At 38.1% G+C, this 24,028-nt stretch overlaps 1 protein-coding gene across 2 annotated transcripts; it reads left to right on the plus strand.

The window, feature by feature from the left end:
- Positions 1-166: 166 nt before the first annotated feature.
- BTBD10 (BTB domain containing 10) lies at positions 167-23,776 on the plus strand. 2 transcript variants are annotated; one of them, XM_009480197.2, is made up of 8 exons: positions 167-267; positions 13,897-14,090; positions 14,756-15,041; positions 17,405-17,507; positions 18,267-18,387; positions 19,517-19,714; positions 21,135-21,245; positions 22,733-23,776. In XM_009480197.2, the coding sequence occupies exons 1-8, from the start codon at positions 167-169 to the stop codon at positions 23,041-23,043; spliced, it is 1,425 nt and encodes a 474-aa protein (XP_009478472.1). In that variant the 3' UTR covers positions 23,044-23,776. The 2 variants fall into 2 exon arrangements, with proteins under 2 accessions (XP_009478472.1, XP_009478471.1); XM_009480196.2 differs by lacking the exon at positions 167-267 and adding an exon at positions 7,822-7,946.
- Positions 23,777-24,028: the final 252 nt, after the last annotated feature.

Raw genomic sequence — 24,028 nt, forward strand, 5'->3', positions numbered from 1 at the left:
TGTAATCTTTATTTAAAAAAACAAAACCTAACAACACTAAATTCTGCATGTGTAATTTTTTTCTTTGTGTGGCATTATTTAAAGGTAAACGCTGCTCTCTTAATGTAGGTTGTGAGTGCTGCATGTGTGCTTTTCAGAGCAGTAGTGTGAGAAAGCTGGCAGTGGAATGGCAGGACGGCCTCATCCTTATGACAGTAACTCCAGTGATCCAGAGAATTGGGATCGGAAATTGCATAATAGACCTCGTAAACTTTGTAAACACTCAAGGTAGGTGCTATGTACCATATATTGCATCTCAAAAACTACAATAAAAGTCTGTTCTAAAGGCTACTGTATCTGGTTGTGGCAAGTCCTGTCATAAATTTTGTAGTTCTTAAATAGAACGCTTCTTAATTCTTTTAAAAGATATTTTCTAACCTGATTTGTCAGCTTCCCTAATCTGTGCTTAGATTTGTTTTGCCGTGGGTGGGATTTTAGTCTGTTTTTTTTAAAAAAACTTAAATGCCTTGTGTGCATATCAAGCCACCAGTTGAGTGACTAAATATATGAATTTTTTTGGGGGTGCTTACTAGAGCTATTTCCTGTTCATCACTTTTTAATTGTTGGTATTCTCTGCTAAGTAGCAGACTTAATGTATGTGCAACTTGTTCACGATGATAACTAATAGTTGCTTGCATGCAAGTATCATGCTCTATAGCACTTTCTTTGTAAAGCTTTGTGTCAGATCTTGCTTTTGCCTGCATCCCTCACTGTAAGAATGTTTTCTTTTAAATGCTTCTTGATTTGAAGACATTAGGAAGTTAATTAGTGTTTTTTCCAGCATACAGTGTTCACAAATGAACTAAGGAAAGCAGTTAGTCACCTAGCAAATGTATGTGAAGAAGCATGTTGCTGGAAATATATATAAGCATCCAAATAAGTGTGTATCTTCCACGTACTTTGCCCTTTTAGAAGTGCTAAATATAACTAAGACATCTCTGTTAGCTAGCTAAAATTGTTAGTGATTTAAGCTTTCCCACTTGCAAGATGATAGGAAAAGAGCTAAGAAGCGCACTCAGTAACAGCAACCCAATTCGCATTTTTCAGATAAACTAGACTCAAATATTGCCCAAAGTATTCTGTGGGCAATTAATATTGTGGGTTATTTTCCTGTCATTAAATCTTGGATAATTGTGAGACATCCAAGAGGGCAGGAAAAAAGAATGCACTAATAATTAAAAGGCTCACAAGGAGACCCATGTAATCATAGGCATGTCTGTCATGTGAATAATGGAAGAATATAGCTTTGTACAGTTGATGTTTTTATTGACATGATCATGTCTGGTAAGTGGTTGATCTGTGCTTCTTATTGAGGATCAAAATGTGGCGCAGTATCACCAAATGAACAATATAGATATAATAGGGCATTGAATGCGAGTTGAGGGCTGTTCACTGTCAGGTCTCAGAGTGTGATTGTAAATGGGTGATTCATTGCCGAGTCCAGTTCATGTAGTTCATCTCTGATCCCGTGCTACCTCCCGTGACTGGTGATCTGGAATAAAACCTAAAACTGATATTGATGCAGATGACTCAGATGGGGAGTGTTAAATAATGAAAAGGACTCATTAATAGCATGTGATCTGAGTGGTTTGATAAAGTGGGTGCAAATAACCATGTATTCTTCATATGACTAAATACAAAGTTAAACATATAGGAACAAAGCATGTAGGCCATTTTTGTAGACTACATGAACTCGTGATCGTTGGTAGTATTGCCACTGTATAGAACACTGTCTCAATAGGTAGTCAGTTGAACATAAGCCCCCAGTAACATCATAAGGTCAAAAGGTCTAATGCAGCTGTTGGCTGTATAGTGGAGTTATTGGAAGTCTGGTATCAGCAATTCAGGGAAGATTTTGATAAGAGGGGATTCTGAAGACGTAAAAGTTACTGAATATCTTTTGAGACAGGGAAAACTCAAAGGTTAAATAATGATGTCTTGATCAGTCTCTAAAGATCCTTGCAGAAACACCATTAGGATGATGAGCTTTAGTTAGTAGGCAAATTTGTAATAAAGTGTAGTAGCTGGAAGCTGAAGCTAGGTAAATCCAGTCCAGAGACACGGTGCATATGTCTTACTATGTGTGGTCTGTTGTGGATCATCTTATTTTGGGGAAATGTTTAAATAAAAAGCTGTACAGCTTTCTGTAAAGATTATTTGATGCAGATAGTTAACTCAAGGAAGTCTATGGCCTGTGCCTCTTAAGAAAGGCTGCTGTTGATCGCTTCGTACAATCTGAATTCCAGATTCACAGATCAGAAGGTATGAAATCTGTGCCTCTAAAATAATTGCAGCTAAGTTGGACATATTTCTGGCAAAACACAATTTGTGTTTCCAATAAAATGCTGAATAGCCAGTGTTGTAAGGAAGCTTTTAATGTGCATCGTGGGGATATAGTATTCAAGCTAACATCTGATTCCCTCCCCACCCCCCCAAATAATGTAGACCCATTTTGGAAAGCTTTGAGAATGAGAATCCAACTAATAGTTTGAGATCATAATAGAATAAGGAACAAATTAAGGAGAAATATTTTGTTACCCTGTTCCTTTGAGATATTTGATTACTTCAGAGAATCCAATTATTGGAAAATAGTGTACTTTATTCAAAAGCCTAAACAAAATAATTGGATTTTGGGTGGCTGGATATAGACATTTTACTATCATTTCTGACTTAATTGACACTTTTTCTCCAGACAAGTGGAAGTCTCGGTGAAAAATGCAGGGGGGGGGGAAATGCTTTTGGAGACATAAGTTTTAATGATATAACTTGAACAGAAGTGCTTTGTTAAAAGGTTTGAGTACTGCAGTCTTATTTTGTCTTGCACTTCCAAAATATGCCTTGTTGTAATAAGGAAAAAAAATACTTGAGGTTTGAAAAGTGTAATGGTGAAATAAGAACTTTTATTATAAATCTCAACAAGGGAGTAATATTTAAGATAGATGCTTAGCTTGTCACTTCTTGGTGCTTTGGAGTGTTTAATCCTCCAGCCTTAACATTCTTAAAATAGCTTAGATAATTTTCTAGACTCATAGAAAACATAATCTAGGACTGTGAGCTGTCCTTCTGTGTGTGAGGCTTATGTGGCAGCAAGGATAGCCATGGGACTTGGCTCCCTTCACTGTGCTGTCTGTTTGAGGCAAAGGACGTGTGGCAAAACTGTCTAAGGGGGTGTACATATTAAAGTTACACAGGTTAGCATTATATCTTTTTCTTTCTAGTTTGGTGAGCGTCCAGTTTTTGAAACCTCTGGCAAGTTGTACCATTGTTTTCTCTCCTCCTTTTTCTTACTTGTTCTGAGATGGGCAATAGAACGGAAAACTCAGAATAGAGTGACTCGGAAAATAAGGACCAAAAATATAATGCAAATGATCCCTGGTATAAATCCAAAGAGCCTGACAGGATAAAATTATATGGTGTCAAAACTGTCTAGCTAATGATACAAACAGTCTTGTTTGACCAAGCTATTACAAAAATCTTTGAGATGCTTTTTATTTAAGTACCCAAATAAGATGGAAGAAAACTTTCAGGAACAAAACTTTCAGGAACCAGATGTTGACTTATGGAGGCTAAGGTTCAAGTAAATGTTCTCTGAATTAATATTTTCATTATTAGGTATTGCTGTTCTGTATTTTCTATATAATTTTTCATTGCTTATTAGCTTCCCACATGTAATTTCTCTATAGTGCTGTAGATTTTGTTGTTGTTGGAAGACTTTAATTCTAATTCTGTTGTACTAAGTGCTTTCTCTGGAGTTATGGTGAAAAATCTGCAGCTTAAATTTGCCTCTTCCTTAAGATTTGTCCTGGATTTAATTTTCTAAATCTGCTTCTCTCTTAGTCTCATTTGATAGTTCCTTGTTTGTTCATTAGATTTAAAGTTCTACCTGCCCTACTGTATTAATGAACAGAACGTGGCTGTGCTGTGATTCTGTTGTCATGACTCTTGAATTTCTGAAAATCTTGAACTACTTTGAAAAATTTTCCATAGATGATGAGTTACTGTGCAGATGCTGAATGCTGATGGTTTTTTTCCCCTAATTATTTTTGCATGCTGGGAGGATGCATTCATGGGTTATGAATGGAAGTGCCACTTGTCTCAGCATTTTATTAAGTACATGAAGCATCCCCAGAAGGGTCCTCTTTCTCATCTCCGGAATGATATCAGAATGTATAATCTGTTTTCCACTGCAGGACAGGTTTTATTTCTCTTCTTGTAATTTGGGTTTCTGCAGTTGAACATTTTATAGCATGGGGCAGGCCTATACAATGTATGACATGAAAATAATTAGGCCTACTTTTCCTATGGGCTCAGGTCATAGTCTATGAATTACTGTGCATCATTTGCTTTAAGTTAACTGTAAACATGCCTGCTCTTAATTGCAACCTGGTATTGGCAGATGAAGATCTCTTCATCTAGATTTTATTGGCACCAGGATATAGAGCCCTCAGAAGAAACTGAGATGGGCTGGGAAGACATGTTCTTGGAATCTAGAAAAATGGGCTGTACTCAGTGATAGCTTTCAAAAACATCAGTCTACCAATCTTTTGTAAAGTATCTAAGGTATAATGAGTGGTCTTAGACAGGTGTGTACGGGGGGATTTCCTTCCTTTTTTAAATCTTTCATTTCTGAAACAGCAGTTTGTGAACACTGTTGAGAAGGAAAACTTAGTGACTTTCTGTGCAAAAGCACACACTAAAACCTCTTGAACTTCTCCAGCACACAAATGACCTTTTCCAGATACCATCAGATGTTATTTGTTGTGGACTTTTGTCCCAGTTTCAGCTGGGACAGAGTTAATTTTCTTCCTAGTAGCTGGTATAGTGCTGTGTTTTGGATTTAGTATAAGAATAATGTTGATAACACACTGATGTTTTAGTTGTTGCTAGGTAGTGTTTACACTAGTCAAGGGCTTTTCAGCTTTCCATGCTCTGCCAGGTGCACAAGAAACTGGGAGGGGGCTCAGCCAGGACAGCTGACCCAACCTGGCCAAAGGGCTATTCCATACCATATGACGTCATGCTCAGTATATAAACTGGGAGGGGGTTGGCTGGGGAGCAGCGATCACTGCTCGGGAACTGCCTGGGTATCGGTCGTCGGGTGGTGAGCAATTGCATTGTGCATCACTTGTTTTGTATATTGTTTTATCATTATTATTATTTTCTCTTCCTTTGCTGTCCTACTAAACTGCCTTTATCTCAACCCAAGGGTTTTACTTTTTTTTTTTCTGATTCTCTTCCCCACCCCACTGGGGAAGGGGGGAGGGTGAGCAAGCGGCTGCGTGGTGCTTAGCTGCTGTCTGGGGTTAAACCACGACAACTTTGGCATCATGCAAAACTGGACCCTGGCTTTTAATTAAGACACAAAGCACTTCAGAGGTGAAGCTATTACGCTCAGAACTATTATGCACTAGAATTTTTATGGACAACTCTTTTCTGCATTGCTGTCTGCTCCTTTCTGCTCTGAGAGTAGAAACTATAATGGCTAGATACAAGTTTAGTTTGGACCCAGTGCTTTTGAATTTGAACTTCTGAGGCTGGTGGAGGTACTTTCCAGTTGTAAGGAGGAGAATATGCTTCTGAGTTTCTTAAACTTTGATTTTTACCTAACATCCTGTTTTGAAAATGGAGTAGGAATTGTTATATAAAGGCAATGAGTATTCTTTTATGGAGGTTGTGTATTTGGGTAGCTTGACAGAAGTCATAAGGTCTGAATGTATGCCTACCTAAAGGTTAATTCCTTGCTGCTTGAAAAAGCCCTTTGGCAACTGAACACTCATGGGATTTTTTTGTTGTTTCCTTCCTGAAATGGAACTGAATTACTAAGAAATATATTACTCATGGTTCAGAGAGCCTACTGAAGACCAAAATTATGTGAATGTTTAAGAATTTTGGAGGAGGAAAGTGTTCACAGAGTTGCTGTGTTGAGCTGAGGGAAGATCCTGTAGCACTCCCCAAATTAAGCAGAGAGAATTCTTTCTGAGGGCTTCCTTACTGGAGGTGGAGCCCCAAGTTAAGTGTGACTGCTGGACCATGCTTCTACAAGATTTTGATGGATGCATGTCCTAGCCTGAGGGGTAGCTTTGTGGGAATCAGGAGTTTATCCATCCATGGCATGTTCTTTCTACCTGAAACAGGAGTGAAGGAGAACAAAACATGCTAATTCTGCGATAGAGAAAAGACTACATATAGGGAACCAGTGCTGAAAGAATGTGGGTGCACTTGCACTTTTTCTTGCTGCTGGGGGGCTGTTCTATTGTAGGCAAAAAGAATGCCTGATAAAGAAGGTTTTTCTAGCATGCTTTCTATACAGCTTATAATAGCTATGTCTTCCATGGCTTATTTTCATAGAATCATAGAATGCTTTGGGTTGGAAGGAACCTTTTAGAGATCATCTAGCCCAATCCCCCTGCAGTGAGCAGGGACATCCCATTTTGAAGGGAAGAAAAGGCTTACAAGATGGTGATAAATCTACCCCTGGGGCATGGGGAGGGTGGTTGTGTGAACCCTCACAAGACCCTAAAAACAGGAGAAAAGTCACTGGCTCAGATAATTGAAACTGTGTGAGCAGAAATTTTCCTTCCATGTCTGAAGAGCTGACTCTTCAGTCTAGAATGCCGATGGTCTCCTGCCTTTCTAATCAGAAGTCTCTTGTTTTTCTTACTAACTTCCTGTTTATAACAGCAGTCTTTTGCTGAACAATCCCCTTTATTCCTTCAGCTTTCATCATATTTTAATTTACACTCTACCGTTTATGACATCTTGATTTTTATTTATTGTAAGACTTGCTTTTGAACTATTCCTCCAGTGTGTTGTGGCTCCTTAAAACAGCCTACAGACATTCTAAAAAAGAATAATTTAAAAAAAGCTGTAGCATAATGCTTACTTATCCTCTCCCAAAGAAAAAACCTTTAGAAAATTTTATCCTGACACATGTATTAATTTGCTTTGTTGCTTTTTGTGCTTGGTGGACTTGACTTGCTGTCAAGCATTTGATGACCTGTTGATGTGAAGATGCGCTACATCAGGACATGGTGAACAGATTTCTGATCAGTAAACATACTGATTAGTGTAATATAAGCTAATATTTAAATTGTCACAAAGCATAGTACACTCCTGGCTTAGACTTGCTGGGAAAGGGATGTTTGTAGTTTAAAAATGGAGGCTGTGCTGCCTTGTTCTCAGAAGGCTATTGCTGTACCTGCTTATGAACTCAGTGAAAGGTGAATTAATTTTAAATATTGATCCAGGCAGACTTTGCAGGAACAAATTAACTGTCCCCTGAAACTTGCATGGATTTGTCTATCTTGAATGATCATGAACACAAATGAGAGATGTGACAAGAGAAAGTTAGCAATAACCTTTTCAGATGTGGTGTTTGTGTGCTGAAACCTGACAAGCTGGCAGGACTAGAAATAGCTTCGCAGATGGTACTTGGCACGGTACTGAGCAGCTCTCCTCTCGCACGCTCCCCACCCTGCCCGTCAATCGCGGTACCCAATGGCTGCTTAGAGATGGGGAAATGGCAAGTATGAATTCAGCTCACAGGAGGCTGTGAGGTCAGACGTCAGTATTGCACTACGCATGGCTGAGTCAGTGACGGTGAGAAATTGAATTGAATTAATATCTAGAGGGGTTTGCGTCTTTGAACACTTAATGGACTGTATAGCTACAATCTCTTATCCTTGAGGGGAAGATGATGGAGGAAAAAGTAAGGCTCGCTGATGATGCAGTGAACTACTGAAGAAATGATGGAAATATCAAATATGCTGAACTTAACAAGTAATGCCAAAGGATGCTGATCTGGCTGTCAAAGCTGCCTTCTTGGAAGGAACAGAATCCCTTTGTGCTCTGATTTCAAAATTATTTCCATGCTTTTGTGTTTCCTCCCTGATAGATACAAGAGGAAGGTGCGTATCCGTTAACAGGAATAATCTGTGGGCATTATTCAGGAGAAGAATGAGGAGAAGTACTGTCCTTTGTGTGCACCGGTCAATTGAAATGTCTGCTGACAAAGAACAGACTTCAGGGGGAGGAAGAGGGGCATAAGCATTGTCATTGTGTGAGTCCTAGCAATATGAGCAGAACAGATTTCTTTTCTTCTAAAGCCTTATAGCATTGTATCTGTAACTTAGTGTATAGATAAAGCTCTGTATCCCTATTCTACAAGTGTTGATTATGTGAATCATCCTAGAAAAGGATTGCATCTAAGTTTATATTTTAAGAAGAGTTAGTTAATACAAGTTTTAGAAGATAAAGGGAGAAAAAAAGGGTGAAAATCTTGGTTAATATTCCACTGCTGCATCCTTTTCATGTAGATAAGGCTTTAGGGTGGTTTTGGGGGTAATAAATATATTGGCTTAGCACCATAATTCTGTGTAGACAAAAGCATGTTTTATAAAACAAGTATGTTTATTGGCAGTATTCAGTAGGATGCACATGAAGTTTTTGTATTGGAATACATGCTAATTGTTTTGGCAGTAGAATTAATTCAGTTTAATGACTTCTTTTAATCATTAGTAATATATTCAGAGCAATATGTTGTTATGTATAAAGACAAACTGAAGCTCTCCTTCCACAGATGACTCCAAAGCATCATTAAATTGAAGAGCACTTACATTTTTTAAAAACAGCCCTTCCCTTCCTGCAAAAATAGGAAGCATACCAGTGTGACAGTTGTGCCATTTTGATGGTACTCTTTTTCCTCCCTTACATCATGTTAAATAGGGTTGCTTGAATAAAGCCTTGAGCTTATTTGTTTTTTCTTTGTCAGGCAGATGCTTTTAAAGAAAATGCCTCTTTGCTTTACAAAGGCAGAGCTTCCTTGATCCCTGACTGAGGGGGAAGATAAGTTCTGTCACTGACCTAAGTACTTGAATGGGTGCAGTGGTAGTGTCCCAGTGTTCCTTTGGAGACAGAAAAAACTGCTATGTTGAATTTGTGAAGATTGTCTAAATATACCAGTATTCATAGGGTTGGATGTTGTGTGTTTTTTGGTGGTTGATTTTTTTTTTTGTCCTTACAGGAAAGTAATTGATAAAGCAAGACTCTCTTACCTTTCCTTTATAAACTTTTGGGTACTAGATGGTCTACGTATATGGGGCTTTTTCCAGCTTTAGTGAATGAGGAAATGAGGTTGTGGGTTTAAAATGATGTTTTGGGTTTTTTTTCCTCTCTTACAGTTTTAAATTAAATGCAGTATGTTATTAAGCACGCAGGAGAAAATTTTGCTTATAGGCTGGTGTTGTGCCTCTGTCATTGCCCATGGTTTCCATGGCATGGTGCGCAGCTGGTGGTCATCAGCTGGGAAATTAATTCAAAGTTGACATTGCAAATACTTCTTTTCAGAGTGAGATAGAGATCTGAAACTATAATGACTTTCTTGGAGGCTTGAAGTAATGCACTGTGCAGAGCACCATTGACTGTTGTAGGCTGAAATTACAGATTAATATAGTTTGGCAGCCAGGTGCCACATGAGACCAGCGGCTTCATGGCACTTTTAATTATCAGCGGTTCACTGCTGTTTGAGAAGTACCGGTGTTTTACCTGGTCTGCATAATGCTTCTGTGAACCACAATACTTCCTAACAGTTTGCCTGTTCTTGCAAATGGGGCAGCTCTGCTTTTGTAGGTCACTTTTCCATCGGGGCAGGTAGGTAGCTGCGTCAACGCAACTGTGGAACTCCCTAGTGAATGCCAGTTTGGCTTGCCTGCATCGCTGGGGACGGGTTTGTAGTTGAAGTTCCATTTTCTACAAACTTTAGGACTTCTTGCAAAATGCATTGCCAAGTCTTAGTGAGCAATGTAAGAAATCAGTATTTTAAAACTATGCGGAGAGAGAGAGTGAATGTTTTGATCTTAGTAATGCATACACTAACTCCTAACAAGTTTTGCATTGCTGGAATGGAGCAAAGAGTTTTTACATTTCCCTGCAGAAACAACCTCCTGTGCCCAATGGCTTTGTTGGGGGGGCAAAAATGATATAATTAACAAGTCCTTCTGTCAAAAAAAATACAAAATCATTTGGTAGATCTGATGTGTTCATTTTTTTTGAACACTTGCAACTTCTTCTAAAGCCTCTTTACAGGAAAATATAAGCCCTGGGTCTTCTTTCCTATGTACTGGCCACAATGTATCTATATCCTTTTTCACACTAACTGGTAAAGTATCTCAGTGACACAGTTTTCCTAGTCAAATATTGCAGGGTAAAGCCACTGTCTGTCTCTTCTGACATGCTACATTCCACCTCTTTATTTTCTCTTTGTTCAAATTTAAACTCATTTTAGTTGCCTTGTTTATTGTAGAGCAAAGTTGTATTGCAGTGGTAGTATTTGAGTGCACATGCTGTCGAACAAATGGAGCTTCAGATTTTGTCAGGTATATATCCAACAGGTTAAAGAAATACATTTTGTGTGTGTGTGTACTGTGACTCAACAGTGATGAGATTTAAGATTGACATTTTAGATGGGTGTTATTAAGATGAGTGAAGATTCATGATTCAGATGGTGCTGTCTCAAGCCAAACTGCTTGAATTCTCAGAAATCTTGCAATTTTGGCTTGTATCTTGCGTCTTGTGGCTAATAGATAATGTGCCAGTCTTACAGTTAGCATTAATCTGTACATTAAAGGGAGGAAGGTACAACATGGAAGCAGAGCAAATGAATGGTGTGGCCAGCTGCAATTTGAACAGCTCTTTGAAATTATTTACTAGTCTGTTTGTTTCAGAAACAATTGATTTAATATTTAAGGATCCTGTCCTCCTCCAGCTGGCAGCCTCTGCATCTTTCGTAGTGCAGTGTGCTGAATTGATGGTTCATGCATCCGTGCTCTGAAGGGATGGATGTGGCTGGCAGCAGGAGGCACGTTAATCTGCGCACGCTGCCCCTCTCCTCCCCGGCTTGCTGGCTGTATGTACCAAGGCAGAAGCAGCCCCAGTTGTGATACTGGGAAGATACAGCTGAAACAGTCATGCCTGGTGTGTTTAGTCCTTAATTCAGACGTGACTAAGGAGGAAGTATGATGCCAGCTGACTCAGTGTTACTTCCTGTAGCACCTGTTTTTTCTCAGCTCCTGTAAAGAGATTATTAACTAGGGCTCGCCCTACTTCAGTGTGAACTCTGAATCACTGCTTAGAGGGTAGTGTGGCTTTACATAGTTTTCTGGATTAAGAATCACATTTTAATTGCCTTCTCTGTTAAAGGGTAATTCATGTCTGCTCTGTCAAAATGCGTGATAAGCCTGCATATCCTTACAGTGGTTCAGTTTCATTTTCTAGTGTTTCCCTTATTTAAAGCAACTAGAGCGCTTTACCTATTGAGAAATAGTGAGTCATACAATTTGATACTATGAGATGTGGCACCTGCAAAACTCTGGTTTCTCACTGCATGGTTAAAAATATTATCAGGGCTAGGATCAAAGCGCTGCTTTAACAAAGGCCTGATCACATGTGGCTTTATTAGGATTTGCTCAGATATTTTGTCACAGGACTGCTATGTATGTGTTTGAGTACTCTGTGCGCACACACTCACCCACCCCCTTTGTGGGATAGTTGGTTATACCATTATGTACAAATATAAACCCTTTAGGGGCAGATGAGGTACAGAGGTTCTTTTTTATTATTTTATTTTTTATTGAAGTTCGACCATTTCTTGGGAAGTTTAGCTATAGTAGTAATGAATATGATCATGCATAAACAGGTCAGATTTTGGCTTCAAGTTAGACTTTAATTATAGGCTGCAATCCACACTTCTGGTAATTTCTGGGCATATTTTGTACCTATTAAAATGCTTATGTTTTGTATGCATATATTTATATATCTGGAAAAAAAAGTGCAAAGGTTTTCCTAAATTGTTGATGTTCTTGAAATGGAAGTTTGCAGATCTCACTCTGCTAAACTTTCACACACTTCACTTTCATAATGCAGAATTTGTCTTTCTCTAATAGAGAAGTAAAACAAGTAAGAAGACAGGTTACCCATGCTGATATGCTATATAAATACTTTCAGAATTGCATTGGAAGTCCTGAGGAAAATTCTGTTTCCTTTTAATGAAAGTGGTTGGATCATCTTTATTCTTGGACTGTAAATCTGAGCATTTCCAGCCATAAGCAAGGCTTGCGGTTCTTTTACCTTATTCAATAGACCTTTGACTGACTTCACATCGGAAAGATGCATGTCTTATTGCAGCATTTTTTTAAGCTTGGCAGGAAACAGTATTGCAGTAGATTCTCTCTGCACCAAATTTCTGCTTTATCAGATATGAGATCCTTCCCTCATTCAAATGGGGTGGGGAGAAGCTTGTGTTCCTTAGCTGAGAGGTATATTTCATATTCTTTGTATTGTGCTAATAGTCATTTTGTGCCAGTATAAACTGCATGAGATCTTTCACAGCCTTTTTGTTCTAATTTAAGCTCCTCTTCTTATCGGTCACTGAAACCTGAAGCTGAAATGCATCACACTAGATGTTCACTTTTTTGAATAGTCTTGATTTTTTTTTATTTTTTTTTTTGGGTCATTACTTCTAAGCAACTTAAAAAGAGTACATTCTGCACAACTTGCTTGTACAGGTCATGCTTTTGAAATTTGTTCTGCTTTTCTTAGCTAGGTCATTATTCTTTTACTGCTTTGTGTTCTTGAATCCTACAGCATTCCTAGCACTTGTATTTAAGGTCTCTTGGTAAAAGTTGCAGGATTTGCAGGCTGCAAGTAAGTGGGGCATTGAGGCTTCTGTGGGAAACCATGACCCTTCTTTGTCTGTCAGACCTTGTAGTTGTGCAGACGTCTGTCTCAGTTATCTAGTACCTAAGGCTTTTGGAAAGTTCTTCGGTTAAACCCATACATAAGGAGTGTTGTCATGCCCACACTTGAAAGGCAAATAGCAAAGGAACTCATTTAGGAATTCCAGTGGGGTGCAAGAACACAGATATATCCGTACTGTCCTGATATAAAAACTTCTGTTTTAGAGAGTACAAATAAAAGGCATAAGTATTTTTGGTAACATTCAACAATAGCTGTTGCAAGTTGATACTTAATTTTTAGATAGTTTCTGAGAGTACTGGATCTTGAAACTGTCTGGTTTTGTTGGTAGATTTAATAATTAATTGCAACATGTAATCAGTATCTTAATTTAAGAAATGTAACATAGCAATCACAGTCTAAAAAAAAATCTTAAACTGTTACATTAATATTTGCTAGTTTAGAACAAATGTCCTACTTGTTACTGATAGTGCAATAGGTCTTGGCTTTAATAATACAGTTCATATTTTTGCTGTCTGGGTGGTGGTGGCTTACTAGTCTTCCTTCTAAGAGTAACTGAAATTTTAAAGACGAATGTGCAGAAATAAACCCTTGGCTGCTATGTCTTGATGTATCAACCAGTTTAAGGCTGACCACGTTTGTAAAGGGCAAGTTGCAAAAAAGTGAAGTCAGTACTAAAAGCCTATGCTCTGAGAAGGGTTTTCCAAAACAGTTTTCACTGGAAAAAATTACCCCTAACTCTTTAATTTCATGATTTGATTAGAACATTTAATTTAACAGTAAGAATCAAAATAAAATGCTCAGTTGTATTTGACTTACCTGTTCTGGAAGGGATTTCTGTAAATACAAGTTCACAGGCAGGCTCAACGGATCAGGCAGTGTTTCTGTAGATCACACAGCAATAAACAGGTAATTCTTGCCATCTATTTCATGTTCCAAATCATTGTTCATGTTTGTAAATATAAACATGAGTACAACAAAGAAAATGGAGGTGGATGATATTAATCTTCAAAACATGTACATGGAGTGTGAATGCCTTTAAAATTTTAATGTATAATGTTTCTGAATCTTTGAAATGCTGAACGTTTCTCTTATTTCTGTTTTCAGCACCTCATCTCGTATTGCTAAAGGAATAGACTACACAAAAATGAGCCTCCATGGTGCAAGTGGTGGACATGAGAGATCAAGGGACAGACGCAGATCAAGTGACAGATCTCGTGACTCATCCCATGAAAGAGCAGAATCTCAGCTCACTCCATGCATCAGGAATGTTACTTCACCAACAAGACAGTATCATTCTGGTGTGTTCAGACCTTATAGCATTTCAGGATTAAAATTCTTAATTACTATTTTGTTAAAAGAATACAATAAAAAGCATTATTTGTTGATGCCACAACATACAGACTTCTTACATGTGCCCCTGGCTGGGAGTACCCTTTTTTGATAGGTCATAACTTCTGTCTGCAGTGTGCATTCCTACATGATGCTCTTATGTAGTTCAAATCACAAGAACAATGTAATTTTTCTAAGGTGATAATTGACTGAACACTTTCCCTTTACTTGGTAGGGTTTAGGTGTTCAGAAATATAGGAAACACCTCTCCCTTTCTTTTTTTGGTGGCAGAACTTGGTTTGTTTCTTTGAACTACAGCACTAAACACCAACTGTGATGCATAGCTTTTGCATTATGTTGCTTTTCCAGCACCTAGAATACAAGAAAAATTTAGTAAAGGCTTTGAGGAGGTGAGGTGGCTTTGATGTCTAAGTGGTAGAAACTTCAGGATCTCATATATGGACAGTTATTTTTGAAGGCTTCTTTAACTAGAATAGATTTAATTGAAATAATTTGTACTTAACTTGTCAAGTTGCCATGTTTTGTGTCTGGAAAGACATAAACTGCATAGAGCTCATGTTAATCTGTAATTTCCTTTCCTGTTTTTTCTCCTTCCACCTCATCCCCACTTAAGATCGAGAAAAGGATCACAGTTCATCTCGACCAAGCAGCCCTCGTCCTCAGAAGACTTCCCCTAATGGTTCTGTTGTTAGCATGGGGAACAGCAGCAGAAACAGTAGCCAGTCAAGTTCAGATGGGAGCTGCAAGGCTGGTGGGGAAATGGTATTTGTATATGAAAATGGAAAAGAGGGAGCTCGGAATGTAAGAACTTCTGAACGAGTAACACTCATAGTGGACAACACCAGATTTGTTGTAGATCCTTCTATCTTTACTGCGCAACCTAATACAATGTTGGGCAGGTTTGTATCCTTTTTTTTTCCTTAATCTCTAGCTATAGAAGAGAGCCATAAATGCTTTGTAGGTATCAAAACTGTTTAAATAGCTGTTGAACTCATATCGCTACAGCTGGTCTGCTAATGTTTAATATTATCAGTTTGCAAAGGTCTTTAAGTAAAAACCAGATCTAACTTCTCCTCTGTATTTGGCAGAGATGCCAACAGATGTCTATTACCTAGAGATGAGAGTTCCTAAGTAAATTAACATTTCATGATGTACTCATTTCCCCCTGTCTTGCTGGGCATTGCTCCTGTATTCAGTCTGCCTCATTCCATCTCTTTTTTTTAAAGCTAGTTGCTTCATAAAGCAAAGTAGTGAGTATAGATAGTCTCTTTCAAAATAGCAAGGAGGAAAACCTTGAAGGAATTTATTTTGCTTAATGGGCCTACCCTGACAACATTCAAGCTCAGCACATTTAGCTTCTGAAATGCTTTTTGGACAGGGGAATGTCAAATGGATAGTCAGTGTAACAGGTCAGAGCCTCTCGGCAAAGAGACCTAACATTCAGAATGGTCAATAGTTGAATGAAAGTCCACAATATGTGTGTAATATTTTCTGTACAAACTATAATAAGCAACATATTTAACATGTTTACTTGGTGGGAAAAGATTCTGTACTTTGCTTGCTTAAATACGATCTGGTTTTGCATTGTCCAAATGTAGAGAGCACTGCTTCCAGACTTGAGGCAAGAAAAAAATGAAGGTTTATGTCTGTGTCACTTTGGATTTGGCTTTGTCATTTAAATGTGGCTGCTTCTCAGTCCATAAGGATATAATATTATCTTAAATGCATATATATGAAGTTATTTCTCAAGGTACAAGTAATAAATATGAGTAAACAATTTCTGCTTTGTTTAAATCACCACTGTGTGGGAGAAATATTACCTTGGTTCCCTGTTTTGTGAAGAGTCAGAGGGAAGAGTTAGAAAGCAAAAAATGCTTCTCTGTGTAAACAGTAAAGGGAAATAAATAGAAGTAATCATTAATAGAATTACAAATGCCTTAGATCAATGATTTAGATGTGTAATACATGCATACATGTAAAGATCCAGACTAACAAACTGGGCGGGTATCAGTGTGAAGTTATGTGGTGAAATAGTTTCCTTTCTCATGCCCAGCCTCAGAGTAAGGGGTGCTGGCTAATGCACTAGATTTTGTGTGTGTGTGTTGCTGAGTTATTCTCCCTTTGGGATTGATTCAAGGAACAAGCTTATTTTATCTTCTGCTAATTCAAAAGTAGGTTAATAAAGGTATGGAAATACTGCTCTAAAACACAAATTATTTATAAACCCACTTTCCCCCAATGTCAGTTCACAGGACACTAACAGGAACAGCTTAGCTAGTATGTTCTGGGAGGTAAAAGTAACTATAAGAAGAATGTATTATTTGCCTTAAGCCTATATCCTGTTAAGACAGCCTTTTTCCTAAACATTTCTGTTCTTGAAGAGTGGTCAGAAAATGCATGTCAAGTCATTAAGTGAAAGAAGTTACTCTGTTCTCAATTATAGATACACACAGTACACCAACTCTCTGTTTCTTTGGGTTGTTGTCATGGTTTAGCCAAAACCAGGACAGTTGTGTGCATGAAACCAAAGCTTTGCCATTGGGGTATATTTGTAAATAAAACAAAGAGTAGATGGTAATACTGCTTGTAAGCATCGGGTGTAATTCTGTATCATAAATATGTTTTTAAAAAGCTTTTTTTTCCCAGTGATCTAATGGGATACTGTAGATACTGTTTGGATCTTATAATTTTCTCTTTAGTGTAACTTTCCTTGCATCCTAGCAGGGAGAAGTATGCTGTACATGCTACCCTTAAGTACAAGTATCTTCCATCAGAATGTTATTTTACCTTTTGAATTAACTAAATCTTTTAAATGAAATTCAGTTGAGTTGCATGTACTTGAATGCTAAGTTCTGTTTCTTAAACTACCTCAGGTGTCTTTAAATAATGAGAATTTCACAACAGAACCTGTTTTTCTGCTACATCACCCCACAAATGCTAAAGACAACTTGTTTTGGGTTCCCCTCACCTTTGGCACTGGCAGGAAATGGCCTGGTCTAACCTTTGTTTTGATCAAAGGACATTGGCAAGTTACCATTGAAGAATAAAACTAGACTTTCCTGAGTTACATTACCCTGCTTTCTATTTTCTAGTAGTCTTGCTAAACATAAACCAAACTGAACACTGGACATACATATGAGGTAGAATAGGCTGGGTTTTTTCCTGCCATTTCAGTACAATTTTTGACATTTTACTTTTCAGAGTTACAATAAAAAAATTGTAGTAAGGAATTCTAACCACCTTGCTTTTTATTCTTGAGCAGGATGTTTGGATCAGGCAGAGAGCATAACTTTACACGTCCTAATGAAAAAGGAGAGTATGAAGTTGCTGAAGGAATTGGTTCCACTGTGTTTCGTGCTATTCTGGTGAGTTTTCCTTATGGAGGGGGGAAAAAAGGCAAGGGCAAGTACTGCTAGGACAAGCACTATGATTATTATGAGGCATAACTTCTTGATTTAGCCTTACTTGTATATCTGGATGGAATAAATACTGCTCTTCTGTATTGTTCACTAGAGGGGAAAAAAGTTTGTGATGAAAACACTCCTAGGTTTTCTAGACATGTGCATGTGTCAGCTAAGGAGAGAGAAAGCACACATGAAATGAACCAAAAAAACTACTGCGTGCCAGAAACTTCTTCACTTTCTCCTATGCATCTAGTTGGGATATATTCAGCTTTTCTTGTGCTGAAATTAGATGGAACAGAGTACTGGAAGTTAATTTACTGCAGGTAAGAGGAGAAAAGCAAACTTCAGTCTGAAAAGAAAATTGCCTTTTATGTACTTGCATCTCTACACAAAGAAGTGGAGCTGCCATGCTGCTTTGTTAGCAGAATCAGAGTAGCAAAAGCTTGAGTGAAGTATAGATAAAAGACAGCATACACACACCAAAATGATCGGTATTAATAGTTGTCATTTAAATAACAGTTTTAACCGGAGCTCACTGCTCTGGAACGAGCTCAGAAAATTGATAGATTTGAGGACAATAAAATTCACAGAGTTTAATATATGTTGCTCTTTTACATTTTAGGGGGTTTTCTTGTGGAGAAAGCAGCCTAAATGAAATGAAGTGTTTCTGTCAGTGAATGTTGAAGTGCATTGTGGTTTTTGTTTGCTGCATTACTATAGGATTACTACAAGACTGGAGTGATACGCTGTCCTGATGGGATATCTATTCCTGAATTGAGAGAAGCATGTGACTATCTCTGTATCTCTTTTGAGTATAGTACTATTAAATGCAGAGATCTCAGTAAGTACAGAATTTATTAAAATAATTTGAATTAGACAGACTAACTTAAACAAATATGTGGGAGAGGGTTAATTCCAAATTGTATCCTTTATTGAAATAAGGAACACGGCTGATACTACAGGAGCAAAATCCATCCTTTTTTATCTCTTATGTAATAAAGCTCCAAAGACAATGGAGGTACACCTTTTGAAAAATAATGCTTCTGATATTTCAGTATCTGATACTCAGTACTTTTTCTGCTGTGGTCACCTCTGTGGAATACTTAAACTATTGATGCATTTGTAGTACAAGTATAGTAACATTAAGTGGTATCTTTTTTTCAGAGGAGAGGGGGGGATAATTTATTCACCTCCTTGCTTAAGAGAATTAGGCTGTGTTGCTAACAAAAGTAGCATAGCTTCGCTGGTGGTCTAAGGTGCATCGTGATTCCCAGTGCATAGTGTCTCTTCAGCTTGTTCCTTCCCTGAGCACAACCAAAGTTTTGGCCGATGTTTCAATGACCTGGCCTGTGTCTTTTGGTTCCTGTGATCTCATGGTGTTTGTGCAGAGCAGAGCCTGGCGCAGGGCCAAGCTGTGGCATTCCAGCTGTGAGATCTGCACGGGGCACCTGTGCCTTCACCAGCAGTGCCGTGACCTCGCAGCGTGTTGCCTGACGAGTCACACTCCCGGTGCACTTTGTCCTTAGCAGAAGGATTTAGCAGCTCATGCTGTGAGGGTTTCGAGAGGCTTTGTTTTTAAGCTGCTGCTTATGAAAAGTGGGTTGCATACTCTACTCTTTCAGCAACTGGCTTAAATAATGTTTCTTTTAGGAAGCCTGAGAGGAGTCTTACACACGGTTCCCTAATGTTTAGCAGTAGTAAAACACGAAGGAGGTTTCCTCAAAGTCACTCCACTGTCTGCCCAACGTAATGTTAGTATCTGCAGGACAGTCTTGTTAGTTTGAACTTCTGTTGTGGCTTCTGGTAAACATTTGAAAAAGTTCTGATTTTACACAAACTGATAGACTATGTGTCTTTACAGCTGTCTGCAGTAAATACTACAAAATAAACACAACTGCTGTGTTTCTTATTCCTGTGTTCATTTCTTTACCAAGCTTTCAAATGTGCATATGCTTAAAATTTTGTTCCAGGTGCTCTCATGCATGAATTGTCAAATGACGGTGCTCGCAAACAATTTGAGTTTTATCTAGAAGAAATGATTCTCCCATTAATGGTAGCCAGTGCCCAAAGTGGTGAGAGGGAGTGCCACATTGTTGTGCTGACGGATGATGATGTTGTTGACTGGGATGAAGAGTATCCTCCGCAAATGGGAGAGGAGTATTCACAAAGTAAGTTTATTCTCATTGTTTCTACCAAGCCACGCTATGGTAGAGGTAGCAGTAAATGTGCTGATTTAACTTACCTGTACATAAGCGCTGTTAGAAAAGTCTTTATGACATCCCTACTGCCTCACAAAAACTTAGTTTTTGGTAGTTCTACTTAATATTTTGTTTCATGGAAGCACATGTTGCATGTTACGTTCAAGTCCAATTAAAAAGAGAAGCTAATTTTTATTACTAAGGTATTGACAGTCAATGAGGGGGAAGGAAATACTTTTTCAGAATAAGCTTGATGAGAAAAATGCATAGGAGTCATGTTTACTGGGGGAGAACAACTAGAGGGTTTTTTGGGGGTGGAAAAAAGTGTCTGCTGGTATTTTGGAAGTATAACAGTTTGGTGTATAGATGACTTAAAAGCACCTGTGAATGGAGTGCCCTTCCCTGTGTCAATGCTGTCCCTGTAGCTGAAAGTGTTCCTTCAGTGTGAAAACTTGAAATTCCGGGTTTTGTGGGGGCATGTAGGAGCTTGAGATACTCTTTGTACTCTAGTAGTATAAAATCTTAGAAGTCTCTTCAAAGTATTACAGGTTTTTTGTTGTTTTGTTCTTTTTTTCTTTAAATAAAAAACCAAAAGACCAACAAAAAAAATTTGTTTTTTGGAGGATGCAAACCTGCAGCCCTTCCTAAAAAAGGGAGGATCGATGTGAATATAGATCGAATGTGGCTGTTCTAATGTGGTAACACGATTGGTTCAGGTTTCTAGGACCTTTACCTCTCAAAAATGTCAATTAAAAATACCCCCTACCCTAAGTAATTAGTTAGGCACACGCTTGCCTTTTACATTTATACTTTTCATGAACAGTTGATATGGATCTCTGCAGCTGTATGGGATTGATGGCCCTGGTCCCTTCTTTTAAGGTGCTATAATCAAAATTGCAAAGGTGTCCCTCTAGTTCTGCTTCACAAGTCTGGGTTTTTTGGAGCTGATTTGTAGAAGTCTTACATAATAGGAAGCAGAATGGAAAGATTTTTTTAATGTCTGCAGGAATTCTGTCAAAAAGGGAAAAAAATTGAGATGTGTTTTGGTTTTTTTTTTTTTTTGTGGAGGTGGGGCTCGGAGTATATAGTATGGTTTGCTCTGTGAATTGTCCTGTTGCATTCCTAAATCCAACAAAAAAACCCTAAGTGTATAAAACAGACTAAATTGATAGGGAAAAAGACATGTGCAACCAACCCGTTTCACAGTCCCTTCAGCCATTTTTCTCTGATTTCTGTTTTGGATATTTTAAGGAATTCTTCAGTCTTTCTCCCTTATTCTGAAATAAATAATGGAGTAAAGCAAAACAGTGGAAAAAGATAAATCTTCGTGTTTTAAGACTAGAAGTTTAATCTCTGAATACAGGTTTTCTTTATTAAAATGTATTTTTAGTTATTTACAGCACAAAGTTGTATAGATTCTTCAAATACATTGAAAATCGAGATGTGGCCAAATCAGTTCTGAAAGAAAGGGGGCTCAAGAAGATCCGACTGGGCATTGAAGGTAAGAGAAGCATTGCTAACTCTTTGGGAGGAAGAAGGTCTGTTGCACTTACCTGCTTTATGATCGTCTCTGCAGTTGAAAAAATAAGGGGTGGTATTGTCTTTCATATTGAGGCTAGATGATAAAATGGCCAGAGGGGGAGCGGTACCCAATAAACAACTGGTCCAGCTAGAAAACCTGATTACAGGTTCATGGCTGGTCTACAAGATATATCTAGCTGCTAGACTGTTTGCAGAGTAACTTAGGTGGTTTCTACCGACTTACAACTTGTATCTCATGCCACTCGCCCTTCAGTTTTCACGCAAAATCTTCTCTGTACTTTATTTGAAGTAATGATGCATTTTTACAGCTTTGTATATTCAGTTCTTGGTCTGGTGTCCCATTTCAAGTCCTGAAAAGAAAAATTCATGTTAAGTTGCAGGTAAATATTTTCTTTCAGGAAATACAAAACTATCATTGAAGTGCAAAGAAATATCAATATGAAATAAACATCCTGCAATTCAGGAGGCTGATGTGTCAAATCTCAGCTCTGGCTTTGCAGAAGACAACTACATTAAGTAATCTTAGAATATTATCGTGAATATCACAACAGGGTTTTTTGCATTTCATTTTCCTTCTGATTGTTGACCCAAATATTTAAAAATCCAGCCTTTATAATTTGCAGGATTTCTATCATTTGCTCACCAAGTTGTCATAGTTACATTTGTTATTTGCCAACCAAAAGGCAAATGCTTTTAACTGCTTGTTATCTCTAAAATAAGTAAATAAGTTCAGCTAACCAAGGTGTGAGCCTTCAGACTGACATGCTGTTCAACTAAACAAGAACTGGTTTTGTGTGTAATGCTGGCTAATACCAGATCATTTCTGCTGGCACTTCTTGTTTTAGACAAAGAACAGCTCTTTGACTCAACTTTAATGCTAGTGCCCCATAATAATATGTAACTTTCTAGTAATGAAAATTATTGCTTAGGCAGAGGGGAGAGATGACTCAAACACAGCATAACCAGAATTGATAATTGGTCTAAACCGATATATTTTCATCATTTGGGGGAACTGGGAGGAGTGCACTAGGATTCCACTTGGGAACTTAAACCACAGATCAGAGTGATGCTGTTCTCTACTTTTGAGTTCTCATTTCCTGCTTTCCAGGCCATAGTGTTTTAGAAACAGCTGACTGCTTTTGACTCAAGGAAGGAGCAACTAGCTTTGCCTGTAAGGTTTGGAAGAGTTGTCTTGTGGCAATATGTTCATTTTCAATAGCACTGTAGCCTCTTTCCTTACAATTTGGTTGGTAGCGAAACTGCTGACTGTGTGTTCTCCTTGCATAGATAAAGGTAAGGACACCATGATGGCCTATGTTCCCACTCGGATGTTGATGGTGATGACAACTGATCTTCGCTATGCTTCACATGCTGCCTTCTTGTAAAAGAAAACCCTGAAGTAAGCAGTACAGGAAATGTTAACTTCTGCTGTACTCACTTTCTTAGGTTACCCTACATACAAAGAGAAAGTGAAAAAGCGACCGGGTGGAAGGCCAGAGGTGATCTACAACTACGTCCAAAGACCATTTATTCGGATGTCATGGGAGAAGGAGGAAGGAAAGAGTCGGCATGTCGACTTTCAGTGTGTGAAAAGCAAATCTATTACAAATTTAGCAGCAGCGGCAGCAGATATACCCCAGGACCAGCTTGTGGTAATGCATCCCACCCCCCAAGTAGATGAGCTGGATATTCTGCCTATTCATCCTCCACCCAGTAACAGCGAGATGGATACTGAGGGACCAAACCCGCCGCTCTGATTGAGGCTCTTACTAAAACAAAAGCATGCTATTTTAAAGTGACTCTGTACTCAACTCATACTACACTGCAAGTCCAGTTTTTTCCATTGTGTAACAGTGTTTAGGATATTGCAGTACAGACCTTTGAAAAGACCACAGGGAGTACCTGATTGTTGTTGAAAGAGTACAGCTCAAACATCCTGGGGTTACAGTTACGTACATGTATGTGTTTACCAGTAGGTTCGTGACATTGGTGATTCGTATGCTGGACTGTCCTCACTCTTAAGCCCATCAAAACCAATGGGATGCCGGTGGCTGGTTGTATGTCAGTATTGTTACACAGGGGTTAGAATGCAGAATTGGAGTTGATAGTAGCACTTTATAAATGGTTGATAAATGGAATTTGAAGCCATTTTTTATAAATGTATTGCACAATACTAACAAAGTGCTTCTATCAAAAGTATTAACTGTAAATAGTTTTGCTCTGAATAGATTGACCCTTTTACAATTATTGTATATGGTTGAGCACAAAACTACTTACTATTGGGTTTTTGGATTGAGGACATCATTCAATTACCCATGCAACATCTTGTTAAACTCCAAGTTCTTTAGTGAATTTTTTCACTTGTTTGCAGCGTGAGCCATGTTCAAAAATTGTGAACAATGGATAGGGGCTTTATCTTAAATTTTGCCTTACCTTAATCTGTTCACAACTATTTATTTAATACATTTTTCATAAGTGTCATGAAATAGGAAAATGCAAATGGTTCATTCTTCATTTATTAATGATTGTAAACAAGTTTTTCATGCAAATAAAGCTTCCATTATTTTAATGGGTTTGAATTACCTATGGATGAATTCTGAAAGTAGTTGTTTTTCTTTCCTGAGGGAAGGATGGTTCATAAGTGAAAAACAAGTATTTCTTAAAGAGAAATCTGGTAATGGCAGACTAGTTGGTTTTTTCTCAGTATAAACTTGAATGTAGGCACTTCTCTAGAAATTTATT

Source organism: Pelecanus crispus, chromosome 6 (genome assembly GCF_030463565.1).
Source record: "Pelecanus crispus isolate bPelCri1 chromosome 6, bPelCri1.pri, whole genome shotgun sequence".
NCBI classification, from domain to species: Eukaryota; Metazoa; Chordata; class Aves; order Pelecaniformes; family Pelecanidae; genus Pelecanus; species Pelecanus crispus.

Bases quoted from the DNA above. Each gene is read 5' to 3' on its own strand.
- BTBD10 (XM_009480196.2), top strand. From the start codon at position 7,822: ATGCCAAAGGATGCTGATCTGGCTGTCAAAGCTGCCTTCTTGGAAGGA. The intron at 7,947-13,896 runs GTGCGTATCCGT...TTCTGTTTTCAG, and splicing joins CTGATAGATACAAGAGGAAG to CACCTCATCTCGTATTGCTA. The intron at 17,508-18,266 runs GTGAGTTTTCCT...GCATTACTATAG, and splicing joins CTGTGTTTCGTGCTATTCTG to GATTACTACAAGACTGGAGT.